Source organism: Salmo salar, chromosome 07 (assembly GCF_965601325.2).
Source record: "Salmo salar chromosome 07, fSalSal1, whole genome shotgun sequence".
In the NCBI taxonomy this organism is placed as follows: Eukaryota; Metazoa; Chordata; class Actinopteri; order Salmoniformes; family Salmonidae; genus Salmo; species Salmo salar.
Window position 1 is genome coordinate 65,115,277 of NC_138297.1, and position 24,724 is coordinate 65,140,000.

The 24,724-nt window shown below is 50.4% G+C and overlaps 1 protein-coding gene across 13 annotated transcripts in view; it reads left to right on the forward strand.

Annotated features, from left to right (window-relative positions):
- LOC106576657 (ELKS/Rab6-interacting/CAST family member 1) overlaps positions 1–24,724 on the forward strand; it is a 549,430-nt gene that overhangs the window by 199,953 nt on the left and 324,753 nt on the right. For 8 of the 13 annotated variants that reach the window (XM_082977939.1, XM_082977940.1, XM_082977942.1 and 5 more), the window contains one exon: positions 9,236–9,380. In XM_082977939.1, coding sequence (XP_082834065.1) covers positions 9,236–9,380 — 145 coding nt within the window. The remainder of the gene's footprint in view (positions 1–9,235; positions 9,381–24,724) is intronic. The other 5 variants (XM_082977941.1, XM_082977946.1, XM_082977950.1 and 2 more) reach the window with 1 other exon arrangement.

Below are 24,724 nucleotides of genomic sequence, written 5' to 3' on the forward strand. Positions count from 1 at the left end.
TCATCAGAGCTTTTGTTCCTGGGAGAATCCCTCTGGAAATGTTGACAAAGGCTGCAACAGACATGAAGGCATGGAAGAGGGAGGAGGGAGGGAGTGTACTTCTAAGAGTGTGTACTGTACATGAAATGCCCTTGCCTGACCCCAGCACTGTAGGGAGCTCTCCCATCCTACAATGCCCACCACCACCCTACTCCCATCTTTGTACTGACGTGACATACACACATCCCTAGACAGTCTCCCCTCTCCCTAGACAGTCTCCCCCTCTCCCTAGACAGTCTCCCCCTCTCCCTAGACAGTCTCCCCCCTCTCCCTAGACAGTATCCCCTCTCTCCCTAGACAGTCTCCCCTCTCTCCCTAGACAGTCTCCCCTCTCTCCCTAGACAGTCTCCCCTCTCTCCCTAGACAGTCTCCCCTCTCTCCCTAGACAGTCTCCCCCTCTCCCTAGACAGTCTCCCCCCTCTCCCTAGACAGTCTCCCCTCTCTCCCTAGACAGACTCCCCTCTCTCCCTAGACAGTCTCCCCCTCTCCCTAGACAGTCTCCCCTCTCTCCCTAGACAGTCTCCCCTCTCTCCCTAGACAGACTCCCCTCTCTCCCTAGACAGTCTCCCCTCTCTCCCTAGACAGTCTCCCCTCTCTCCCTAGACAGTCTCCCCCCTCTCCCTAGACAGTCTCCCCTCTCTCCCTAGACAGTCTCCCCCCTCTCCCTAGACAGTCTCCCCTCTCTCCCTAGACAGTCTCCCCTCTCTCCCTAGACAGTCTCCCCCCTCTCCCTAGACAGTCTCCCCTCTCTCCCTAGACAGTCTCCCCGTCTCCCTAGACAGTCTCCCCCCTCTCCCTAGACAGTCTCCCCTCTCTCCCTAGACAGTCTTCCCTCTCTCCTCTCTTCCCTCTCTCCCTAGTCAGCAGTCTCCCCCTCTCCCTAGACAGTCTCCCCTCTCTCCCTAGACAGTCTCCCCCCTCTCCCTAGACAGACTCCCCTCTCTCCCTAGACAGTCTCCCCTCTCTCCCTAGACAGCTCCCCTCTCTCCCTAGACAGTCTCCCCCTCTCCCTAGACAGTCTCCCCTCTCTCCCTAGACAGTCTCCCCCTCTCCCTAGACAGTCTCCCCCCTCTCCCTAGACAGTCTCCCCTCTCTCCCTAGACAGTCTCCCCCCTCTCCCTAGACAGTCTCCCCTCTCTCCCTAGACAGTCTCCCCTCTCTCCCTAGACAGTCTCCCCTCTCTCCCTAGACAGTCTCCCCCCTCTCCCTAGACAGTCTCCCCTCTCTCCCTAGACAGTCTCCCCCTCTCCCTAGACAGTCTCCCCCCTCTCCCTAGACAGTCTCCCCTCTCTCCCTAGACAGTCTCCCCTCTCTCCCTAGACAGTCTCCCCCTCTCCCTAGACAGTCTCCCCCCTCTCCCTAGACAGTCTCCCCTCTCTCCCTAGACAGTCTCCCCTCTCTGCCTAGACAGTCTCCCCTCTCTGCCTAGACAGTCTCCCCCCTCTCCCTAGACAGTCTCCCCCCTCTCCCTAGACAGTCTCCCCTCTCTCCCTAGACAGTCTCCCCTCTCTCCCTAGACAGTCTCCCCTCTCCCTAGACAGTCTCTCCCCTCTCTCCCTAGCAGTCTCTCCTCTCTCTCCCTAGACAGTCTCCCTCTCCCCTCCCCCTCTCCCTAGTCAGTCCCTCTCTCTCCCCTCTCCCTAGACAGTCTCCCCTCTCTCCCTAGACAGTCTCCCCTCTCTCTGCTCTCCCCTCTCTCCCTAGACAGTCTTCCCTCTCTCCTCTCTCCCCTCTCTCCCTAGACAGTCTTCCCTCCCTCTCCTGCTCTCCTCTCTCCCTAGACAGTCTTCCCTCTCTCTTCTCTCCCCTCTCTCCCTAGACAGTCTTCCCTCTCTCTTCTCTCCCCTCTCTCCCTAGACAGTCTTCCCTCTCTCTTCTCTCTCCTCTCTCCCTAGACAGCCTTCCCTCTCTCTTCTCTCCCCTCTCTCCCTAGACAGCCTTCCCTCTCTCTTCTCTCTCCTCTCTCCCTAGACAGTCTTCCCTCTCTCTTCTCTCCCCTCTCTCCCTAGACAGCCTTCCCTCTCTCTTCTCTCCCCTCTCTCCCTAGACAGCCTTCCCTCTCTCTTCTCTCCCCTCTCTCCCTAGACAGCCTTCCCTCTCTCTTCTCTCCCCTCTCTCCCTAGACAGCCTTCCCTCTCTCTTCTCTCTCCTCTCTCCCTAGACAGTCTTCCCTCTCTCTTCTCTCCCCTCTCTCCCTAGACAGCCTTCCCTCTCTCTTCTCTCCCCTCTCTCCCTAGACAGCCTTCCCTCTCTCTTCTCTCCCCTCTCTCCCTAGACAGCCTTCCCTCTCTCTTCTCTCCCCTCTCTCCCTAGACAGCCTTCCCTCTCTCTTCTCTCCCCTCTCTCCCTAGACAGCCTTCCCTCTCTCTTCTCTCTCCTCTCTCCCTAGACAGCCTTCCCTCTCTCTTCTCTCCCCTCTCTCCCTAGACAGCCTTCCCTCTCTCTTCTCTCCTCTCTCCCTAGACAGTCTTCCCTCTCTCTTCTCTCCCATCTCTCCCTAGACAGCCTTCCCTCTCTCTTCTCTCCCCTCTCTCCCTAGACAGCCTTCCCTCTCCCCTCTCTCCCTAGACAGCCTTCCCTCTCTCTTCTCTCCCCTCTCTCCCTAGACATCCTTCCCTCTCTCTTCTCTCTCCTCTCTCCCTAGACAGCCTTCCCTCTCTCTTCTCTCTCCTCTCTCCCTAGACAGCCTTCCCTCTCTCTTCTCTCTCCTCTCTCCCTAGACAGCCTTCCCTCTCTCTTCTCTCCCCTCTCTCCCTAGACAGCCTTCCCTCTCTCTTCTCTCTCCTCTCTCCCTAGACAGCCTTCCCTCTCTCTTCTCTCCCCTCTCTCCCTAGACATCCTTCCCTCTCTCTTCTCTCTCCTCTCTCCCTAGACAGCCTTCCCTCTCTCTTCTCTCCCCTCTCTCCCTAGACAGCCTTCCCTCTCTCTTCTCTCCCCTCTCTCCCTAGACAGCCTTCCCTCTCTCTTCTCTCCCCTCTCTCACACTGTCCTATTTCTGCATAGTTTCCACACAGGCCATGCAGATAAAACATCCAGCACAGTGAACATTTCCAGAGCTCACTCACTGTTGAAATACTGTCCTGTAGATCATAAACTCTCAGCTGACTTGGAGTCAGAGACATCCCACATATTAGTCGGTGCTTTTTGATATGGCTTACACCTGATTCTGAATCAGGTCTTATCCTTCATAACACCCTAATCTGTTACACATTCATTCAAACCCCACTGGTCTGAAGTCAGTCTCAGCCATGATAAGTATGTCCTCTTTACTGGTGAACCCTGTAAAAGGGTCATCAGCCTTCTCATCCTATCCACTCTGCTATGAAGAGTGTTTGGTGGTAATAGAAAACATGAATAAGAGTCTGTGTGCCCACAATGTCACCCTACTCCCTTCATACCATAGGGTTCTGTTCACCCTACTCCCTTCATACCATAGGGTTCTGTTCACCCTACTCCCTTCATACCATAGGGTTCTGTTCACCCTACTCCCTTCATACCATAGGGTTCTGTTCACCCTACTCCCTTCATACCATAGGGTTCTGTTCACCCTACTCCCTTCATACCATAGGGTTCTGTTCACCCTACTCCCTTCATACCATAGGGTTCTGTTCACCCTACTCCCTTCATACCATAGGGTTCTGTCCACCCTACTCCCTTCATACCATAGGGTTCTGTTCACCCTACTCCCTTCATACCATAGGGTTCTGTTCACCCTACTCCCTTCATACCATAGGGTTCTGTCCACCCTACTCCCTTCATACCATAGGGTTCTGTTCACCCTACTCCCTTCATACCATAGGGTTCTGTTCACCCTACTCCCTTCATACCATAGGGTTCTGTTCACCCCGCTCCCTTCATACCATAGGGTTCTGTTCACCCCGCTCCCTTCATACCATAGGGTTCTGTTCACCCTGCTCCCTTCATACCATAGGGTTCTGTTCACCCCGCTCCCTTCATACCATAGGGTTCTGTTCACTCTACTCCCTTCATACCATAGGGTTCTGTTCACCCTACTCCCTTCATACCATAGGGTTCTGTTCACCCTACTCCCTTCATACCATAGGGTTCTGTTCACCCCCCTCCCTTCATACCATAGGGTTCTGTTCACCCTCCTCCCTTCATACCATAGGGTTCTGTTCACCCTACTCCCTTCATACCATAGGGTTCTGTTCACCCTACTCCCTTCATACCATAGGGTTCTGTTCACCCCGCTCCCTTCATACCATAGGGTTCTGTTCACCCTACTCCCTTCATACCATAGGGTTCTGTTCACCCTACTCCCTTCATACCATAGGGTTCTGTTCACCCTACTCCCTTCATACCATAGTGTTGTGGTCATTAGTAGTGCACTATATAGAGGACAGGGTGTCTTTAGGGACTCAGTCCAGGAGACTGTCTGTAGAGAATAGGGGGGAAACTGCTCTGTAGCCAAGCAGATGGCTGACCGGGTTGGAAAACACCAAATTTGAACATTCCTCGATATTTATGACCTGTTATCACACACACACACACACACACACACACACACACACACACACACACACACACACACACACACACACACACACACACGAACATACAGACATACAATGTGTTTGCCATTCCAACTCTACTGTAAGTTGTTGATCGTCCACTTAGAGAAATAGATGCATTACATCATTCAAATGACTGGATCATTAACCAGACAGTTCTGTTCTCCCTGTGAGACCCAGTTCTGTTCTCCCTGTGAGACCCAGTTCTGTTCTCCCTGTGAGACCCAGTTATGTTCTCCCTGTGAGACCCAGTTATGTTCTCCCTGTGTGACCCAGTTCCCTGTGTGACCCAGTTCTGTTCTCCCTGTGAGACCCAGTTCTGTTCTCCCTGTGTGACCCAGTTCTGTTCTCCCTGTGTGACCCAGTTCCCTGTGTGACCCAGTTCTGTTCTCCCTGTGAGACCCAGTTCTGTTCTCCCTGTGTGACCCAGTTCTGTTCTCCCTGTGAGACCCAGTTCTGTTCTCCCTGTGTGACCCAGTTCTGTTCTCCCTGTGTGACCCAGATCCCTGTGTGACCCAGTTCTGTTCTCCCTGTGAGACCCAGTTCTGTTCTCCCTGTGTGACCCAGTTCTGTTCTCCCTGTGTGACCCAGTTCCCTGTGAGACCCAGTTCTGTTCTCCCTGTGAGACCCAGTTCTGTTCTCCTTGTGAGACCCAGTTCTGTTCTCCCTGTGAGACCCAATTCTGTTCTCCCTGTGAGACCCAGTTCTGTTCTCCCTGTGTGACCCAGTTCTGTTCTCCCTGTGTGACCCAGTTCCCTGTGTGACCCAGTTCTGTTCTCCCTGTGAGACCCAGTTCTGTTCTCCCTGTGTGACCCAGTTCTGTTCTCCCTGTGAGACCCAGTTCTGTTCTCCCTGTGTGACCCAGTTCTGTTCTCCCTGTGTGACCCAGATCCCTGTGTGACCCAGTTCTGTTCTCCCTGTGAGACCCAGTTCTGTTCTCCCTGTGTGACCCAGTTCTGTTCTCCCTGTGTGACCCAGTTTCCCTGTGAGACCCAGTTATGTTCTCCCTGTGAGACCCAGTTCTGTTCTCCTTGTGAGACCCAGTTCTGTTCTCCCTGTGAGACCCAATTCTGTTCTCCCTGTGAGACCCAGTTCTGTTCTCCCTGTGAGACCCAGTTCTGTTCTCCCTGTGTGACCCAGTTCTGTTCTCCCTGTGTGACCCAGTTCTGCTCTGGGACTGGGCTGAGCTGGACTGGACTGGGCTGAGCTGGACTGGGACTGGGCTTAGCTGGACTGGACTGGGCTGAGCTGGACTGGACTGGGGGAATGTCTGGTCTGGACTAGACTGGACTGGGCTGAGCTGGTCTGGACTGGGCTGAGCTGGACTGGACTGAGCTGGACTGGACTGGACTGGGCTGAGCTGGACTGGGCTAGACTGAGCTGGACTGTACTGGGCTGAGCTGGACTCTTCTCTCTACACTGCAGCATGTTCTATGTCCCCAGTTAGACCTGATACTGGGGGTTTTGTCTGTGTCTGGACATTTTGCCCGCTGGGCCTGTGTGTATAGTGTGTGTGTGTGTGTGTGTGTGTGTGTGTGTGTGTGTGTGTGTGTGTGTGTGTGTGTGTGTGTGTGTGTGTGTGTGTGTGTGTGTGTGTGTGTGTGTGTGTGTGTACTTGTCCTAAGCACACACACACCCTCCTGTGGTCTTGAGTGATCAGGTGCTATAACAGGTCTGTGTTGGCCCCACTCAGCCCTGTTCCACTTCATATCACCTTGTTCCTCTGTAATGGGATTTGGAGCAGCACCAGACCTCTCAATTCAATTACATTCAAGGGGCTTTATTGTCATGGGAAACATGTGTTAACATTGCCAAAGCAAGTGAAGTAGATAATAAACAAAAGTGAAATAAACAATAAAAATGAACAGTAAACATTACCCTCACAGAAGTTCCTAAAGAATAAAGGGGATTACAAATGTCATAGTATGTATATATACAGTGTTGTAACAATGTGCAAACGGTTAAAGTACAAAAGGGAAAATAAATAAACATAAATACAGTGAGGGGAAAAAAGTATTTGATGCCCTGCTGATTTTGTACGTTTGCCCACTGACAAAGAAATGATCAGTCTATCATTTTAATGGTGGGTTTATTTGAACAGTGAGAGACAGAATAACAACAAAAATATCCAGAAAAACGCATGTCAAAAATGTTATAAATTGATTTGCATTTTAATGAGGGAAATAAGTATTTGACCCCTCTGCAAAACATGACTTAGTACTTGGTGGCAAAACCCTTGTTGGCAATCACAGAGGTCAGACGTTTCTTGTAGTTGGCCACCAGGTTTGCACACATCTCAGGAGGGATTTTGTCCCACTCCTCTTTGCAGATCTTCTCCAAGTCATTAAAGTTTGAGGCTGGCGTTTGGCAACTCGAACCTTCAGCTCCCTCCACAGATTTTCTATGGGATTAAGGTCTGGAGACTGGCTAGGCCACTCCAGGACCTTAATGTGCTTCTTCTTGAGCCACTCCTTTGTTGCCTTGGCCGTGTGTTTTGGGTCATTGTCATGCTGGAATACCCATCCACGACCCATTTTCAATACCCTGGCTGAGGGAAGGAGGTTCTCACCCAAGATTTGACGGTACATGGCCCCGTCCATCGTCCCTTTGATGCGGTGAAGTTGTCCTGTCCCCTTAGCAGAAAAACACCCCAAAGCATAATGTTTCCACCTCCATGTTTGACGGTGGGGGTGGTGTTCTTGGGGTCATAGGCAGCATTACGTCTCCTCCAAACACGGGGAGTTGAGTTGATGCCAAAGAGCTCCATTTTGGTCTCATCTGACCACAACACTTTCACCCAGTTGTCCTCTGAATCATTCAGATGTTCATTGGCAAACTTCAGACGGGCATGTATACGTGCTTTCATGAGCAGGGGGACCTTGCGGGCGCTGCAGGATTTCAGTCCTTCACGGCGTAGTGTGTTACCAATTGTTTTCTTGGTGACTATGGTCCCAGCTGCCTTGAGATCATTGACAAGATCCTCCCGTGTAGTTCTGGGCTGATTCCTCACCGTTCTCATGATCATTGTAACTCCACGAGGTGAGATCTTGCATGGAGCCCCAGGCCGAGGGATATTGACAGTTCTTTTGTGTTTCTTCCATTTGCGAATAATCACACCAAATGTTGTCACCTTCTCACCAAGCTGCTTGGCGATGGTCTTGTAGCCCATTCCCGCCTTGTGTAGGTCTACAATCTAGTCCCTGACATCCTTGGAGAGCTCTTTGGTCTTGGCCATGGTGGAGAGTTTGGAATCTGATTGATTGATTGCTTCTGTGGACAGGTGTCTTTTATACAGGTAACAAACTGAGATTAGGAGCACTCCCTTTAAGAGTGTGCTCCTAATCTCAGCTCTTTACCTGTATAAAAGACACCTGGGAGCCAGAGATCTTGCTGATTGAGAGGGGGTCAAATACTTATTTCCCTCATTAAAATGCCAATCAATTTATAACATTTTTGACATGCGTTTTTCTGGATATTTTTGTTGTTATTCTGTCTCTCGCTGTTCAAATAAACCTACCATTAAAATGATAGACTGATCATTTCTTTGTCAGTGGGCAAACGTACAAAATCAGCAGGGGATCAAAAACTTTTTTCCCTCACTGTATGGGTTGTATTTATAATGGTGTTTGTTCTTCACTGGTTGACCTTTTCTTGTGGCAACAGGTCACACATCTTGCTGCTGTGATGTCACACTGTGGTATTTCACCCAGTAGATATGGGAGTTTATCAAAATCGGGTTTGTTTTCAAATTCTTTGTGGATCTGTGTAATCTGAGGGAAATATGTGTCTCTAATATGGTCATACATTTGGCAGGAGGTTAGGAAGTGCAGCTCAGTTTCCACCTCATTTTGTGGGCAGTGTGCACATAGCCTGTCTTCTCTTGAGAGCCAGGTCTGCCTACGATGGCCTTTCTCAATAGCAAGGCTATGTTCAGTCTCCTCTCCTCTTTCCTGTATCTCTCCAGACAGATGAAGAGTTAGGACTAGTGTAGTCTGTATGTTATCTAACCTGTCCTCTCTCCTGTATCTCTCCAGACAGATGAAGAGTTAGGACTAGTGTAGTCTGTATGTTATCTAACCTGTCCTCTCTCCTGTATCTCTCCAGACAGGTGAAGAGTTAGGACTAGTGTAGTCTGTATGTTATCTAACCTGTCCTCTCTCCTGTATCTCTCCAGACAGGTGAAGAGTTAGGACTAGTGTAGTCTGTATGTTATCTAACCTGTCCTCTCTCCTGTATCTCTCCAGACAGATGAAGAGTTAGGACTAGTGTAGTCTGTATGTTATCTAACCTGTCCTCTCTCCTGTATCTCTCCAGACAGGTGAAGAGTTAGGACTAGTGTAGTCTGTATGTTATCTAACCTCTCCTCTCTCCTGTATCTCTCCAGACAGGTGAAGAGTTAGGACTAGTGTAGTCTGTATGTTATCTAACCTGTCCTCTCTCCTGTATCTCTCCAGACAGGTGAAGAGTTAGGACTAGTGTAGTCTGTATGTTATCTAACCTGTCCTCTCTCCTGTATCTCTCCAGACAGATGAAGAGTTAGGACTAGTGTAGTCTGTATGTTATCTAACCTGTCCTCTCTCCTGTATCTCTCCAGACAGGTGAAGAGTTAGGACTAGTGTAGTCTGTATGTTATCTAACCTGTCCTCTCTCCTGTATCTCTCCAGACAGGTGAAGAGTCAGACTAAGACAGTGGCCAACCTGAAACATAAGGAACAGGTGGAGAAGAGTAAGAACGCCCAGCTGATGGAGGAGGTCAGGAAGAGAGAGGACAACCTCAATGAGAGCTCTCAACAGGTCAAGGTGAGAGAGGTGTGTGTTTCTCTTGTTCCCTCCATCTCCACAACATCACTGTATGTCTGATGATGTGTGAAGGCTGTGTACACTCTGTCCTCATAGGACAACCATTTTTGGTTCCAGGTAGAACCGTTTTGGGTTCCATGTAGAACCCTCTGTGGAAAGGGTTCCACCTGGAACCTGACAGTAATGTTTTTCTAAGAGTGTAGAGGTCTCGTAGTAGAACAAGAAGTATCTTTCTCCTCCCCCATTTTCTCCATCATTCTTTTTCTCTTTCTCGTTCTCTCACTCTCTGCTCCTGTCCTCTCCGTCCTCTCTGTCCTCTCTGTCCTCTCCGTCCTCTCCGTCCTCTCCGTCCTCTCTGTCCTCTCCGTCCTCTCCGTCCTCTCTGTCCTCCCTGTCCTCTCCGTCCTCTCCGTCCTCTCTGTCCTCTCCGTCCTCTCCGTCCTCTCTGTCCTCTCTGTCCTCTCCGTCCTCTCTGTCCTCTCTGTCCTCTCTTTCCTCTCCGTCCTCTCTGTCCTCTCCGTCCTCTCTGTCCTCTCTTTCCTCTCCGTCCTCTCTTTCCTCTCCGTCCTCTCTGTCCCTCTCCGTCCTCTCTGTCCTCTCCGTCCTCTCTGTCCTCTCTGTCCTCTCTTTCCTCTCCGTCCTCTCTTTCCTCTCCGTCCTTTCTTCTCTGTTCTTTGAAGCCTGCTCTGGTTCCTCTTTTGAGAATATCTGAGATTCCTCTCAGGTAAAACGGGCGAATCAGGTTCTTGCTCCCAAACCGCACTCACCTCTCCCCTCTCCTACTCCCTCCACCACTCACCTCCCCCCTCTCCTACTCCTTCCACCACTCACCTCCCCCCTCTCCTACTCCTTCCACCACTCACCTCCCACCTCTCCTACTCCCTCCACCACTCACCCCCCCTCCTACTCCATCTACCACTCACCTCCCCCCTCTCCTACTCCTTCCACCACTCACCTCCCCCCTCTCCTACTCCATCCACCACTCACCTCTCCCGTCTCCTACTCCCTCCACCACTCACCTCTCCCGTCTCCTACTCCCTCCACCACTCACCTCCCCCCTCTCCTACTCCCTCCACCACTCACCTCCCCCCTCTCCTACTCCCTCCACCACTCACCTCTCCCGTCTCCTACTCCTTCCACCACTCACCTCCCCCCTCTCCTACTCCATCTACCACTCACCTCCCCCCTCTCCTACTCCCTCCACCACTCACCCCCCTCCTACTCTATCTACCACTCACCTCCCCCCTCTCCTACTCCTTCCACCACTCACCTCCCCCCTCTCCTACTCCATCCACCACTCACCTCCCCCCTCTCCTAGTCCTTCCACCACTCACCTCCCCCCTCTCTTACTTCTTCCACCACTCACCTCCCCCCTCTCCTACTCCATCCACCACTCACCTCCCCCTCTCCTACTCCCGCCACCACTCACCTCCCCCCTCTCCTACTCCCGCCACCACTCACCTCCCCCCTCTCCTACTCCATCTACCACTCACCTCCCCCCTCTCCTACTCCTTCCACCACTCACCTCCCCCCTCTCCTACTCCATCCACCACTCACCTCCCCCTCTCCTACTCCTTCCACCACTCACCTCCCCCCTCTCTTACTTCTTCCACCACTCACCTCCCCCTCTCCTACTCCATCCACCACTCACCTCCCCCTCTCCTACTCCCGCCACCACTCACCTCCCCCCTCTCCTACTCCCGCCACCACTCACCTCCCCCCTCTCCTACTCCATCTACCACTCACCTCCCCCCTCTCCTACTCCTTCCACCACTCACCTCCCCCCTCTCCTACTCCATCTACCACTCACCTCTCCCGTCTCCTACTCCCTCCACCACTCACCTCCCCCCTCTCCTACTCCCTCCACCACTCACCTCCCCCCTCTCCTACTCCTTCCACCACTCACCTCCCCCCTCTCCTACTCCATCTACCACTCACCTCCCACCTCTCCTACTCCCTCCACCACTCACCCCCCCTCCTACTCCATCTACCACTCACCTCCCCCCTCTCCTACTCCTTCCACCACTCACCTCCCCCCTCTCCTACTCCATCCACCACTCACCTCTCCCGTCTCCTACTCCCTCCACCACTCACCTCCCCCCTCTCCTACTCCCTCCACCACTCACCTCTCCCGTCTCCTACTCCCTCCACCACTCACCTCCCCCCTCTCCTACTCCCTCCACCACTCACCTCCCCCCTCTCCTACTCCCTCCACCACTCACCTCTCCCGTCTCCTACTCCTTCCACCACTCACCTCCCCCCTCTCCTACTCCATCTACCACTCACCTCCCCCCTCTCCTACTCCCTCCACCACTCACCCCCCTCCTACTCCATCTACCACTCACCTCCCCCCTCTCCTACTCCTTCCACCACTCACCTCCCCCCTCTCCTACTCCATCCACCACTCACCTCCCCCCTCTCCTAGTCCTTCCACCACTCACCTCCCCCCTCTCTTACTTCTTCCACCACTCACCTCCCCCCTCTCCTACTCCATCCACCACTCACCTCCCCCTCTCCTACTCCCGCCACCACTCACCTCCCCCCTCTCCTACTCCCGCCACCACTCACCTCCCCCCTCTCCTACTCCATCTACCACTCACCTCCCCCCTCTCCTACTCCTTCCACCACTCACCTCCCCCTCTCCTACTCCCCACCACTCACCTCCCCCCTCTCCTACTCCTCCACCACTCACCTCCCCCCTCTCCTACTCCTTCCACCACTCACCTCCCCCCTCTCCTACTTCTTCCACCACTCACCTCCCCCTCTCCTACTCCATCCACCACTCACCTCCCCCCTCTCCTACTCCCGCCACCACTCACCTCCCCCCTCTCCTACTCCCGCCACCACTCACCTCCCCCCTCTCCTACTCCATCTACCACTCACCTCCCCCCTCTCCTACTCCTTCCACCACTCACCTCCCCCCTCTCCTACTCCATCCACCACTCACCTCCCCCCTCTCCTACTCCTTCCACCACTCACCTCCCCCCTCTCCTACTCCCTCCACCACTCACCTCCCCCCTCTCCTACTCCTTCCACCACTCACCTCCCCCCTCTCCTACTCCTTCCACCACTCACCTCCCCCCTCTCCTACTCCATCCACCACTCACCTCCCCCCTCTCCTACTCCTTCCACCACTCACCTCCCCCCTCTCCTACTCCATCCACCACTCACCTCCCCCCTCTCCTACTCCTTCCACCACTCACCTCCCCCCTCTCCTACTCCATCCACCACTCACCTCCCCCCTCTCCTACTCCTTCCACCACTCACCTCCCCCCTCTCCTACTCCTTCCACCACTCACCTCCCCCCTCTCCTACTCCATCCACCACTCACCTCCCCCCTCTCCTACTCCATCCACCACTCACCTCCCCCTCTCCTACTCCATCCACCACTCACCTCCCCCCTCTCCTACTCCTTCCACCACTCACCTCCCCCCTCTCCTACTCCCGCCACCACTCAACTCCCCCCTCTCCTACTCCTTCCACCACTCACCTCCCCCTCTCCTACTCCTTCCACCACTCACCTCCCCACCCTCCTACTCCATCCACCACTCACCTCCCCCCTCTCCTACTCCTTCCACCACTCACCTCCCCCCTCTCCTACTTCTTCCACCACTCACCTCCCCCCTCTCCTACTTCTTCCACCACTCACCTCCCCCCTCTCCTACTCCTTCCACCACTCACCTCCCCTCTCTCCTACTTCTTCCACCACTCACCTCCCCCCTCTCCTACTCCTTCCACCACTCACCTCCCCCCTCTCCTACTCCATCCACCACTCACCTCCCCCCTCTCCTACTCCTTCCACCACTCACCTCCCCCCTCTCCTACTCCTTCCACCACTCACCTCCCCCCTCTCCTACTCCTTCCACCACTCACCTCCCCCCTCTCCTACTCCTTCCACCACTCACCTCCCCCCCTCTCCTACTTCTTCCACCACTCACCTCCCCCCTCTCCTACTCCATCCACCACTCACCTCCCCCCTCTCCTACTCCTTCCACCACTCACCTCCCCCCTCTCCTACTCCTTCCACCACTCACCTCCCCCCTCTCCTACTCCATCCACCACTCACCTCCCCCCTCTCCTACTCCCGCCACCACTCACCTCCCCCCTCTCCTACTCCATCCACCACTCACCTCCCCCCTCTCCTACTCCCGCCACCACTCACCTCCCCCCTCTCCTACTCCATCCACCACTCACCTCCCCCCTCTCCTACTCCCGCCACCACTCACCCCCCCTCTCCTACTCCTTCCACCCTCCCATGACCTCCTTTCCCTTCCCAAATTGTGGTTTTTGGATGGATGGATGAAGGGATGAAGGGAGGGAGGTTTAGAAGGAAGGATGGATGGAGGGAGCAGTGGAGGGAGGTTTAGATGGAAGGAGGGGTGGAGGGAGGTTTGGATGGATGGAGGGAGCAGTGGAGGGAGGTTTAGATGGAAGGATGGAGGGAGGGGTGGAGGGAGGTTTAGATGGAAGGATGGATGGAAGGAGGGGTGGAGGGAGGTTTGGATGGATGGAGGGAGCAGTGGAGGGATAGAGTGGGCTGCGTTCGTAGGAGAAACTCAACTGTCCGTAGCCGGTCCAGTTGTTATAGAGGGGAAGGTATTTACATGATGTAAAAATATGTAGTGACATGAACCTATGAACCAGAACCTTCTAGAGCCCACTAGAAACCAGCGAAACCAGAACCCAGAACTGTACAGCTAAAGAAACACACACACACCCTCCTTGAACACCACAGACACCTAGCTATAGTTCGACCCGGTCTGACCATGGTGGGTGGAGGGGGGTACAGGGTGGAAACTGGGCCCACCCTCTCATTAGTAAAAGGTGGTATGAGAGAAACTTAATACAGTGATAATCCCTGGTGTTAGCTAGGTAGTGTGTGTGTGTGTGTGTGTGTATGTGTGTGTGTGTGTGTGTGTGTGTGTGTGTGTGTGTGTGTGTGTGTGTGTGTGTGTGTGTGTGTGTGTGTGTGTGTGTGTGTGTGTGTGTGTGTGTGTGTGTGTGTGTGTGTGTGTGTTGGGCTTGGCTGTAAGCTTCAGTCCATCTCTCCAGGTTGTGTTACAGTACAAAGCTCCACCAGGGGATAGTTAGTTTATATCTGTGCCAACAATAGCACCCTATCGCCTTTATAGTGCACTACTTTGACCAGTAGCCCTAGGCACTATAGGGTGCCATTAGGGATGCACCCTATATCTGGTAGAGTCCAGAACCTGGAACACAGGCTGTTATTATTCATGAGTCGTCATTGGGACAACAACGCCACAACGATCAGCCCCCACTTTACTGTGGTTTGACTGTTTTCTCTGGCTCTCTGTCTGTCTTTCTCTCATGTTCTGTCTCCTCAAGCCTCTATCCGTCCCCTGGTCTGTTCTGGGTTTCTGTCTGTTTATGTTGCTCATTGGGTTGGATGTTGGATGTGCCTTTCCATCCTGGTCAATGACGTTCAGTTGTGTGTGTGGTGTGTGTGTGTGTGTGTGTGTGTGTGTGTGTGTGCGTGTGCGTGTGCGCGTGCGTGTGTGCGCGTGTGTGTGTGCTCAGCGTTGGTTCAGCACATGCTGTGGTTAGAGTGAACTTCTTCATCAGTCCAGGCCGACAGTCCCTGCTGGTAATTCTTGATACAGCAGTCTCTCCCCTGCCTCCCTCTGTCTCTCCCCTGCCTCCCTCTGTCTCTCCCCTGCCTCCCTCTGTCTCTCCCCTGCCTCCCTCTGTCTCTCCCCTGCCTCCCTCTGTCTCTCCCCTGCCTCCCTCTGTCTCTCCCCAGCCTCCCCCTGTCTCTCCCCCTCCTCACCCCTGTCTCCCCCAGCCTCCTTCTGTCTCCCCCCAGCCTCCCCGTCTCTCCCCCGCCTCCCCTCCTCACCCCTGTCTCCCCCCAGCCTCCTCCTGTCTCCCCCCAGCCTCCCCGTCTCTCCCCCGCCTCCCCGTCTCTCCCCTGTCTCCCCCCTGTCTCCTCCTGTCTCTCCCCAGCCTCCCCGTCTCTCCCCCGTCTCCCCCTGTCTCCTCCTGTCTCTCCTCATCTCTCCCCCTCCTCACCCCTGTCTCCCCCTGTCTCCCCCCAGCCACCTCCTGTCTCCCCCCAGCCTCCTCCTGTCTCTCCCCCGCCTCCCCCGTCTCTCCCCCATCTCTCCCCCGTCTCTCCCCTGTCTCTCCCCCGCCTCCCCCGTCTCTCCCCCGTCTCTCCCCCTCCTCACCCCTGTCTCCCGCCAGCCGCCTCCTGTCTCCCCCCAGCCTCCTCCTGTCTCTCCCCCGCCTCCCCCGTCTCTCCCCCGTCTCTCTCCTGTCTCTCCCGTCTCCCCCTGCCGCCTCCAGTCTTCCCACTGCCTCCCCCCAGCCTGAGGACACACTATCCATGCCCCTGCTCTGGCCCCTCCATCCCTCCATTTCTCCACCAGTGGGGCCCCACTCCTCCTGCCAAACCGAACCTAGCAATGTGCCTCTGTCCCTGGCCAAACTCAGACCGATCACTGGGTCTGATGGAGGCTTCATGGCCTCATGGTTATGGGTCCAGTCTCCCTTCTGAAATAGTCCAGGGGTTTGGCCCTGACCCTCAGGCATGTCTATATGTTCTGTGTGTGATGGAGGCAGAACAGATGGAAAGATGACACCCGTTGTTCCATCGTTAGCTCAGTCTCTCCAAATGGGTTTGACGTAATACAGGGAAGGAGGAGGCCCAGCAAACCAAAATTGGTTCTGTAAAATTTCCCGGAACATTTGTTAGGTTGCGGCAAATGTTCTCATAACACAAAAACTGTCCAGTCACGGTGATGATTATAGAATGTTTGTATAAACATTTGCCTGATGTTGCAAGAACGTTCTGAGAATTTTTAATCTGTTCTTTAAAGGTTCTGAGAATGTTTCTTTTGTTTGTAGGAACAGTCTGGTGAGAGCATTTTGGGGACATTGCAAAATATATTTTCCCAAAACACAAAAACTGTCCAGTTGTGCAGATTATTCTACCATGTTTCTTTTAGGGTGAATAAAACATTCACCTGCTGGTACAAGAACGTTCCCAGAACACATTTAGTCTGTCTTTAAAAGGTTCCCAGAACACATTTAGTCTGTCTTTAAAAGGTTCCCAGAACACATTTAGTCTGTTCTTTAAAAGGTTCCCAGAACACATTTAGTCTGTCTTTAAAAGGTTCCCAGAACACATTTAGTCTGTTCTTTAAAAGGTTCCCAGAACACATTTAGTCTGTTCTTTAAAAGGTTCCCAGAACACATTTAGTCTGTCTTTAAAAGGTTCCCAGAACACATTTAGTCTGTTCTTTAAAAGGTTCCCAGAACACATTTAGTCTGTTCTTTAAAAGGTTCCCAGAACACATTTAGTCTGTTCTTTAAAAGGTTCCCAGAACACATTTAGTCTGTTCTTTAAAAGGTTTCCAGAACACATTTAGTCCGTCTTTAAAAGGTTCCCAGAACACATTTAGTCTGTCTTTAAAAGGTTCCCAGAACACATTTAGTCTGTCTTTAAAAGGTTCCCAGAACACATTTAGTCTGTTCTTTAAAAGGTTCCCAGAACACATTTAGTCTGTCTTTAAAAGGTTCCCAGAACACATTTAGTCTGTTCTTTAAAAGGTTCCCAGAACACATTTAGTCTGTTCTTTAAAAGGTTCCCAGAACACATTTAGTCTGTTCTTTAAAAGGTTCCCAGAATGTTTATTTAGGCTGTGGTAACATTGTGGGGACATGGCAATAGATACAGTGCCTTCTGAAAGTATTCACACCCCTTGACTTTTTCCATATTTTGTTTCGTTACAACCTGAATTTAAATTTGATTAAATTAAGAATTTGTGTCACTGGACTACACACAATACCCCATATTGTCAAATAACCCCCTTGTCGAAATTTGCTTTACAGTCACAAACTAAGTTGCATGGACTCTGTGTGCAGTAAAAGTGTTTAACATGATTTTTTAACGACTACACAAACAATTATTTGTGAGGTCCCTCAGCCGAGTAGTAAATTTCAAACACAGATTCAAGTTCAAAGACCAGGGAGGTTTTCCAATGCTTCGCAAAGAACAGCACCTATTGGTAGATGGATAAAACATTTTTTTATCATGGTTTAGTTCTAAATTACTCTTTGGATGGTGTATCAATACTCCCAGTCACTACAAAGATACAGGCGTCCTTCCTAACTCACTGTTCTGAAATGGCGCACTCGAAAATTCCCACTTTATGCTACAAAAGCAACTTTATAAGAGGTTTTAAAAATAGGTTTTATTTGACCAACAGATTCTGTGACATAGTAAGGCATTGTTGGCAGAATAGATGGATGCAGTTCAATGCACGATTAATATAATTCACCAATACATTTCTTGGTAGTCCAACAAATATTACTATCTGGTTGTAAATTACAGCTGGCCTGGTACTTGGTTTGCCGCTTTCAGCCATTCGGGATGCACTGTTTCAGTTTAAATGACTCAATATCTTCGACAAAAACAGATGAACGTAACTAAGGCTGGGAATGTCAAAACAATCAAACTACCAAGGGCAGTGACCACAAGTCAGTCATAACGTGGCTAATAGGCTAGCTTATCTATTGGTGTAGCTGTTTATTTAGCAAGCTAAAAACATGGAGCCTAACGTTAGCTAGCTAACTAGCTAGCTGCTGGGAGGATGACATGTCATTGGACGGGTGGATGAGGTTTTGGACGGGTGGATGAGTTTTTGGACGGGTGGTTGGATTTCCCCCCATATTGTTTTTTGGTGGCTACAGCTAAAGTTCAGAGTTCAGGTGTCATTTGGTTAACTAGCAAGAGATGTCAATCACTTTGCTAGCTTGGTATGCTGAACTTGAATGACTATCCACAGCATATTTCTTAGTTGTCAATCAAATGTATTTGGCATTGATACATGGGGGGGCAGGCAAGTTCCCATTCAGTAGTCAAAACATGGGTTGAGAGAAGCATGCGCTGGCAGGCAAGCACTGGGGCTCCCGAGTGGCGCAGCGGTCTAAGGCCCTGCATCTCAGTGCTAGAGGCGTCACTACAGACACCCTGGTTTGAATCCAGGCCGTATCACAACCGGCCGTGATTGGGAGTCCCATAGGGCGGCGCACAATTGGCCCAGCGTCATTCGGGTTTGGGAGTCAAAATTTGCTTAACAGCAAATAGGCCGTCATTGAAAATAAGAATTTGTTCTTAACTGACTTGCCTAGTTCAATAAAGGTTAAAAGTTAACAAAAATTTCACCATCATTTATCAGTGCAATTTTGACGGCCAATTACAAGCTAGAAAAGTTTGAGAGGGTTTATCTAGTGTTCCCTGGTTAGATTTGAGCTCTTCTCCCTCAGGCTAACATTAGTTGTTGATCTTGTTGTTGTGCATAGGGAACTGAGCGGGAGAGAGAGCCTGCCTGTTCATGGTTGTTTGATCAGTAGGACTGTAAAGTTCTCACATGTAAGAGGACTCCCATGGTATTTACATTACTGCACAAATATGCATGATATTTTGTGTATTTTGTGGCTTTTGGAGAATCCTTTCTCATGATCTGAAGTCACACTGTTGCTAATGACTGTAGACACACAGTCCAGTTCAAAGTGAAAATCGCTTATTTGCTCTGATTGGCTATGGCGCACCGGTCTGTGTAGAGTCCGGTCCTGGACAAGGCTGACACATTTTTATTTGGGTTTATTTACTGCAGTGTCTATGAATTATCCAAACGTACGGCCACTTTCCCACTCTATATTGCTATAGAATTATCACAAATGCCTTACGTCATTCCCAAGCATTGTATGAAAGAACAAAAACGTGAAAATGACCATATCAATGTCAGAAAATGTGACCAACAGATGCATATCTGTATTTCCATGAGAACATTTGCCGCGACCTAACGAATGTTCTCGGAACTTTCACAGAACCAATTTTGGTTTGCTGGGAAAACATCACTGGTACATTGTTGTTATTAAAAACACTCTGAATGTTTTTGGGATGTTAAAAACCCTAACTAGAACTTAATGGAATCTTAGCTAATGTTCTGGGAATGTTCCTGGTTTGCTGGGGGGGCGCTTGGATAGGTTAGACCAGGACACCATTAGGTGGCTAGAGAGCAATAATCCTCTGCTTCGTCCTCCATCCTGTCTTTCCTCTTTCCCCCTCCTCTGCCTCTTATCCCATCTCTGCCAGCTCCTAAAACGAGCCTCTCACGTTTCACCCTAATTGCATAGGTGAACAGGGAATGGGAATTACGAGGGATGTTTTTCAATTTCTCACACTCATAAGCAGTACAGTAAAGCCACACTCAGGGCAGCTGCTGTTTACTTTGGAGCTGGCTTTAGGTGGCCAGGAGAATGCCTGTCTCCAGTCTCCGGTCCGTCAGCCCTACAGCCAGACCCAGACCCAGACCTGGGGCCAAGGGGTCCTCGAGGCAGGCGCCAGGCTGGAGGCTACAACTGACCAACCAGAGTTCAGAGACCATTAATCCACCAATTAGACATTAGAATGAAAGGAATACATCTCCTCCGGCTGCCATGGATACAGCCAGACGGGGCATTGACCTGAACAGAACAGAGTTCTAGAATATAGAATACTCTCAGGGTTCTCTTACAGAACAGGCCCAGAGTTCTAGAATATAGAATACTCTCAGGGTTATCTTACAGAACAGGCCCAGAGTTCTAGAATATAGAATACTCTCAGGGTTATCTTACAGAACAGAGTTCTAGAATATAGAATACTCCCAGGGTTCTCTTACAGAACAGGCCCAGAGTTCTAGAATATAGAATACTCTCAGGGTTCTCTTACAGAACAGAGTTCTAGAATATAGAATACTCCCAGGGTTCTCTTACAGAACAGGCCCAGAGTTCTAGAATATAGAATACTCCCAGGGTTCTCTTACAGAACAGGCCCAGAGTTCTAGAATATAGAATACTCTCAGGGTTCTCTTACAGAACAGGCCCAGAGTTCTAGAATATAGAATACTCTCAGGGTTACTCTTACAGAACAGGCCCAGAGTTCTAGAATATAGAATACTCTCAGGGTTCTCTTACAGAACAGGCCCAGAGTTCTAGAATATAGAATACTCTCAGGGTTCTCTTACAGAACAGGCCCAGAGTTCTAGAATATAGAATACTCCCAGGGTTCTCTTACAGAACAGGCCCAGAGTTCTAGAATATAGAATACTCTCAGGGTTCTCTTACAGAACAGGCCCAGAGTTCTAGAATATAGAAGGTTCTCTTACAGAACAGGCCCAGAGTTCTAGAATATAGAATACTCTCAGGGTTCATAGAATATAGAATACTCTCAGGGTTCTCTTACAGAACAGGCCCAGAGTTCTAGAATATAGAATACTCTCAGGGTTCTCTTACAGACCAGGCCCAGAGTTCTAGATATAGAATACTCTCAGGGTTCTGTATAGAATACTCTCAGGGTTCTCTTACAGAACAGGCCAGAGTTCTAGAATATAGGGTTCTCTTACAGAACAGGCCCAGCGTTTTAGAATATAGAATACTCTCAGGGTCTAGAATATAGAATACCTCAGGGTTCTCTTACAGAACAGAGTTCTAGAATATAGAATACTCTCAGGGTTCTCTTACAGAACAGAGTTCTAGAATATAGAATACTCTCAGGGTTCTCTTACAGAACTCTGGTAGTTATTCTTCCTCTAAAAGGGTATTTGGTTCCTTGACCTTGGGCGCCACCTGCCTAGCTGTCTTCTCTCTTTCCTCCTTTTCTTCTCTTTCTCTCTCGCTTTATCATTTTCATTCAACCCTCAGTTGTGATAAAAAAGAAAAAGGAAATAGGTTTCTTCATCTTCTTTATGTCCCGGATTCTTTTAAACTTCAGAGACCTTTTTCCTTTGGCAGCCGAGCACATAGAGAGACAGACATGCCACATTTACACGTGTGGAGTGAATCATATACCCTCTCCTTCCCTCCATCCCTTCACCCTCCTCCTCTCCACCCAACCACCCTGACAGATTGAATATCCACAGATTGAAGAAATCAGCGCTTTGAGAACAGAGAGAGGGATGGAGAGAGAGAGGGAGGGAAAGAAAGAGTAGGATCAGATGACTGTGAATGTGGAAAAATAAAGATGAGAAAGAGAAGATGACGGTAACAGAGCTGGCTCAGAAGAGACCTGTTTTACAGCGTTGGGTTAGGGACCGCACCTTTTACTGTGTGGTCGGTGGCGATAGATTCCCAGCATGCATAGCGGTGAGCAGGCCCCATCCAGAGTTTTCCGCAGCCACTCATCAGACAGGCCGCAGGGTTCAACCTAACACTACACCCGCTAGCCTGACGTTACAAGCACCATGTCTACCAACCAAGATACCTCAGGACCACACAGAGACGGTGGAGAGAGGAAGAGAAGGAGGAAGGATGAGAGGGAGAGAGAATATGTCTGAGTTAGCTCTAGAACTAGAGAGAGAGAGGGGGGGGGGGAGGGGGGGGGGGAGAGAGAGCTGGGGGAAAGAGAGAGCGAGAGAGAGCATCACCACAGATTGCCCATTATATTGAGTAGATACTCAAGTGGCCACTCTAACAATTAAAATAAATATCTTCCAAAATGAAATTCAATCAAGAGGAGGCAAGATCAGGTGGGACCGTTCTAGCCAATGAGAGAGCAGATAAGCATGTGAACAACAGGCACAACTCTGATATAAAGTGTTTTTCCTCAAGTTGCCAGGATGTGTCCTACTTGTATCAGTGTTCTCCTAACAACTTAACATCACCAAACTTCTATTACATCAAATAAGCCATTACATTTAGTTGTTGACCAAATGCAACACTCTCTCATTGACCTCCGTACAGAAACCTCTTGCTTGGTGAGCAAAATAATACAAAACATGGCAGATTTTGGGCCCAATTATCCGTCTTCCTCTCTGGCATCACATAGCCAAATGACTCCCAGGCAAGTCATCACATAGCCAAATGACTCCCAGGCAAGGCATCACATAGCCAAATGACTCCCAGGCAAGTCATCACATAGCCAAATGACTCCCAGGCAAGTCATCACATAGCCAAATGACTCCCAGGCAAGTCATCACACAGCCAAATGACTCCCAGGCAAGGCATCACATAGCCAAATGACTCCCAGGCAAGTCATCACATAGCCAAATGACTCCCAGGCAAGTCATCACATAGCCAAATGACTCCCAGGCAAGGCATCACATAGCCAAATGACTCCCAGGCAAGGCATCACATAGCCAAATGACTCCCAGGCAAGTCATCACATAGCCAAATGACTCCCAGGCAAGTCATCACATAGCCAAATGACTCCCAGGCAAGTCATCACATAGCCAAATGACTCCCAGGCAAGTCATCACATAGCCAAATGACTCACAGGCAAGTCATCACAGGTCATTGTTCTATTTTGAATCCCTCAAATCCATGTTGAATCCCTTAACCCAAACCCCAGAGAGTGTTTTGGACAACAGCAGTGTCTGTAGCGTCTGTGCAGTACATATCTGGTCTGTCACTTCCATTCAGTCACCTGACAGAGACAGTGTTACTGACAGCTCCTCCAATCACTAGAATGCTTTATAATGCTTTATAAGCTCCAGGTTTCAGAGTGTATCAACTTCTACATCTGCATTGCTGCTGTTTGGGGTTTTAGGTTGGGTTTCTGTACTGTACTTAGTGACATCAGCTGATGTAAAAAGGGCTTTATAAATACATTAGATTTATATTTTTTATTTCACCTTTATTTAACCAGGTAGGCCAGTTGAGAACAAGTTGAGAACAAGTTGAGAACAAGTTGAGAACAAGTTGTCATTTACAACTGCGACCTGCCAAGATAAAGCAAAGCAGTGCGACACAGACAACATTGATTGATATTAGACTCAGATTCACATTAGCCAATAGAGTGGCTGGATGCTTTATAGTCATTAACACTGATGACACTGGTGACACATTCTGATGCAATTATATTGGATGTTACATTAAATGTTCCACACACACACACGCACACACACACACACACACACACACACACACACACACACTACACACACACACACACACACACACACACACACACACACACACACACACACACACACACACACACACACACACACACACACACACACACACACACAGCCCTGTGTGACAGATGACGGTGACTCACAGTGGAAGTAATGAAGGCAGAGAGCGCGCTGGGGGCTCTGTGTGTGTGTGTGTGTGTGTGTGTGTGTGTGTGTGTGTGTGTGTGTGTGTGTGTGTGTGTGTGTGTGTGTGTGTGTGTGTGTGTGTGTGTGTGTGTGTGTGTGTGTGTGTGTGTGTGTGTGTGTGTGTGTGTGCTGGCTGCTCCCCTTTCAGAACATCCGCTGGTCGTCCATTAGCCAGCTATAGTTAGACCAGACTAAGACATCAGGAAACCCTGCAGGACATTTACCAGACAACAGAAGGGATGTTCTGTCCTCCCTGTACTAGTTCCTGTTATGTTAGAGAGACACACAGAGTCTGTGAGGGATGGAGACTGTAACTGTGTCTTGTCTACCTCAGGGATGACTTCCTCACTGTACTAGTTCCTGTTATGTTAGAGAGACACACAGAGTCTGTGAGGGATGGAGACTGTAACTGTGTCTTGTCTACCTCAGGGATGACTTCCTCACTGTACTAGTTCCTGTTATGTTAGAGAGACACACAGAGTCTGTGAGGGATGGAGACTGTAACTTTAACAGCCAGGTGAAGAGTTATACATGTATAAGACTAACAACCTGATTGTGGTTATAGTATTATTTATACACATGGTGGAATAGATCTACATCTCTACATATAACGTCAACTAACTCACTACATCGCCTTGGTCCGTACAATTAACCTTATTTTAGCGCCCAAAAACGTAATACTTCCAGGTCAACTGTAATATCAATACCATTATAAAGCACAATTTGTCCCCTTTCCAACCAAACCAATGAGGATCCCTTCATGCTGCCCGTCTCTGCGTGATTCTAGAAGGCAATGAGCTCCGTCGGGTCTTTCTAAAAATGGCAGGTGGGGAAGCGGCTTTTTTCACTCGACCTGTCCAACTTATCACCTTATCGCCTCTAAAATGTAAATAACACACTATAAAGAGTTTATATAATGTGTCATTACATACCTATTTGAAGGTTTGTGTCGAATTTGAATCGGGTTTTTAGGGCGGGGCTAAAGTGATCTTCAGAAGTAAACAGTGGCTTTTGAGAGTTATGATCGCTTGCAGTGATGACGCAAAAAATGACTAGGTATTCCCCCTTACCCTGTCCCTGTCCCCTTCCTTACCCAGTCCCTGTCCCTGTCCCTGACCCCTTACCCTGTCCCAGTCCCTGTCCCAGTCCTGTCCCCTTACCCTGTCCCCTTACCCTGTTCCTGTCCCTGTCCCCCTTACCCTGTCCCCTTACCCTGTTCCTGTCCCTGTCCCCCTTACCCTGTCC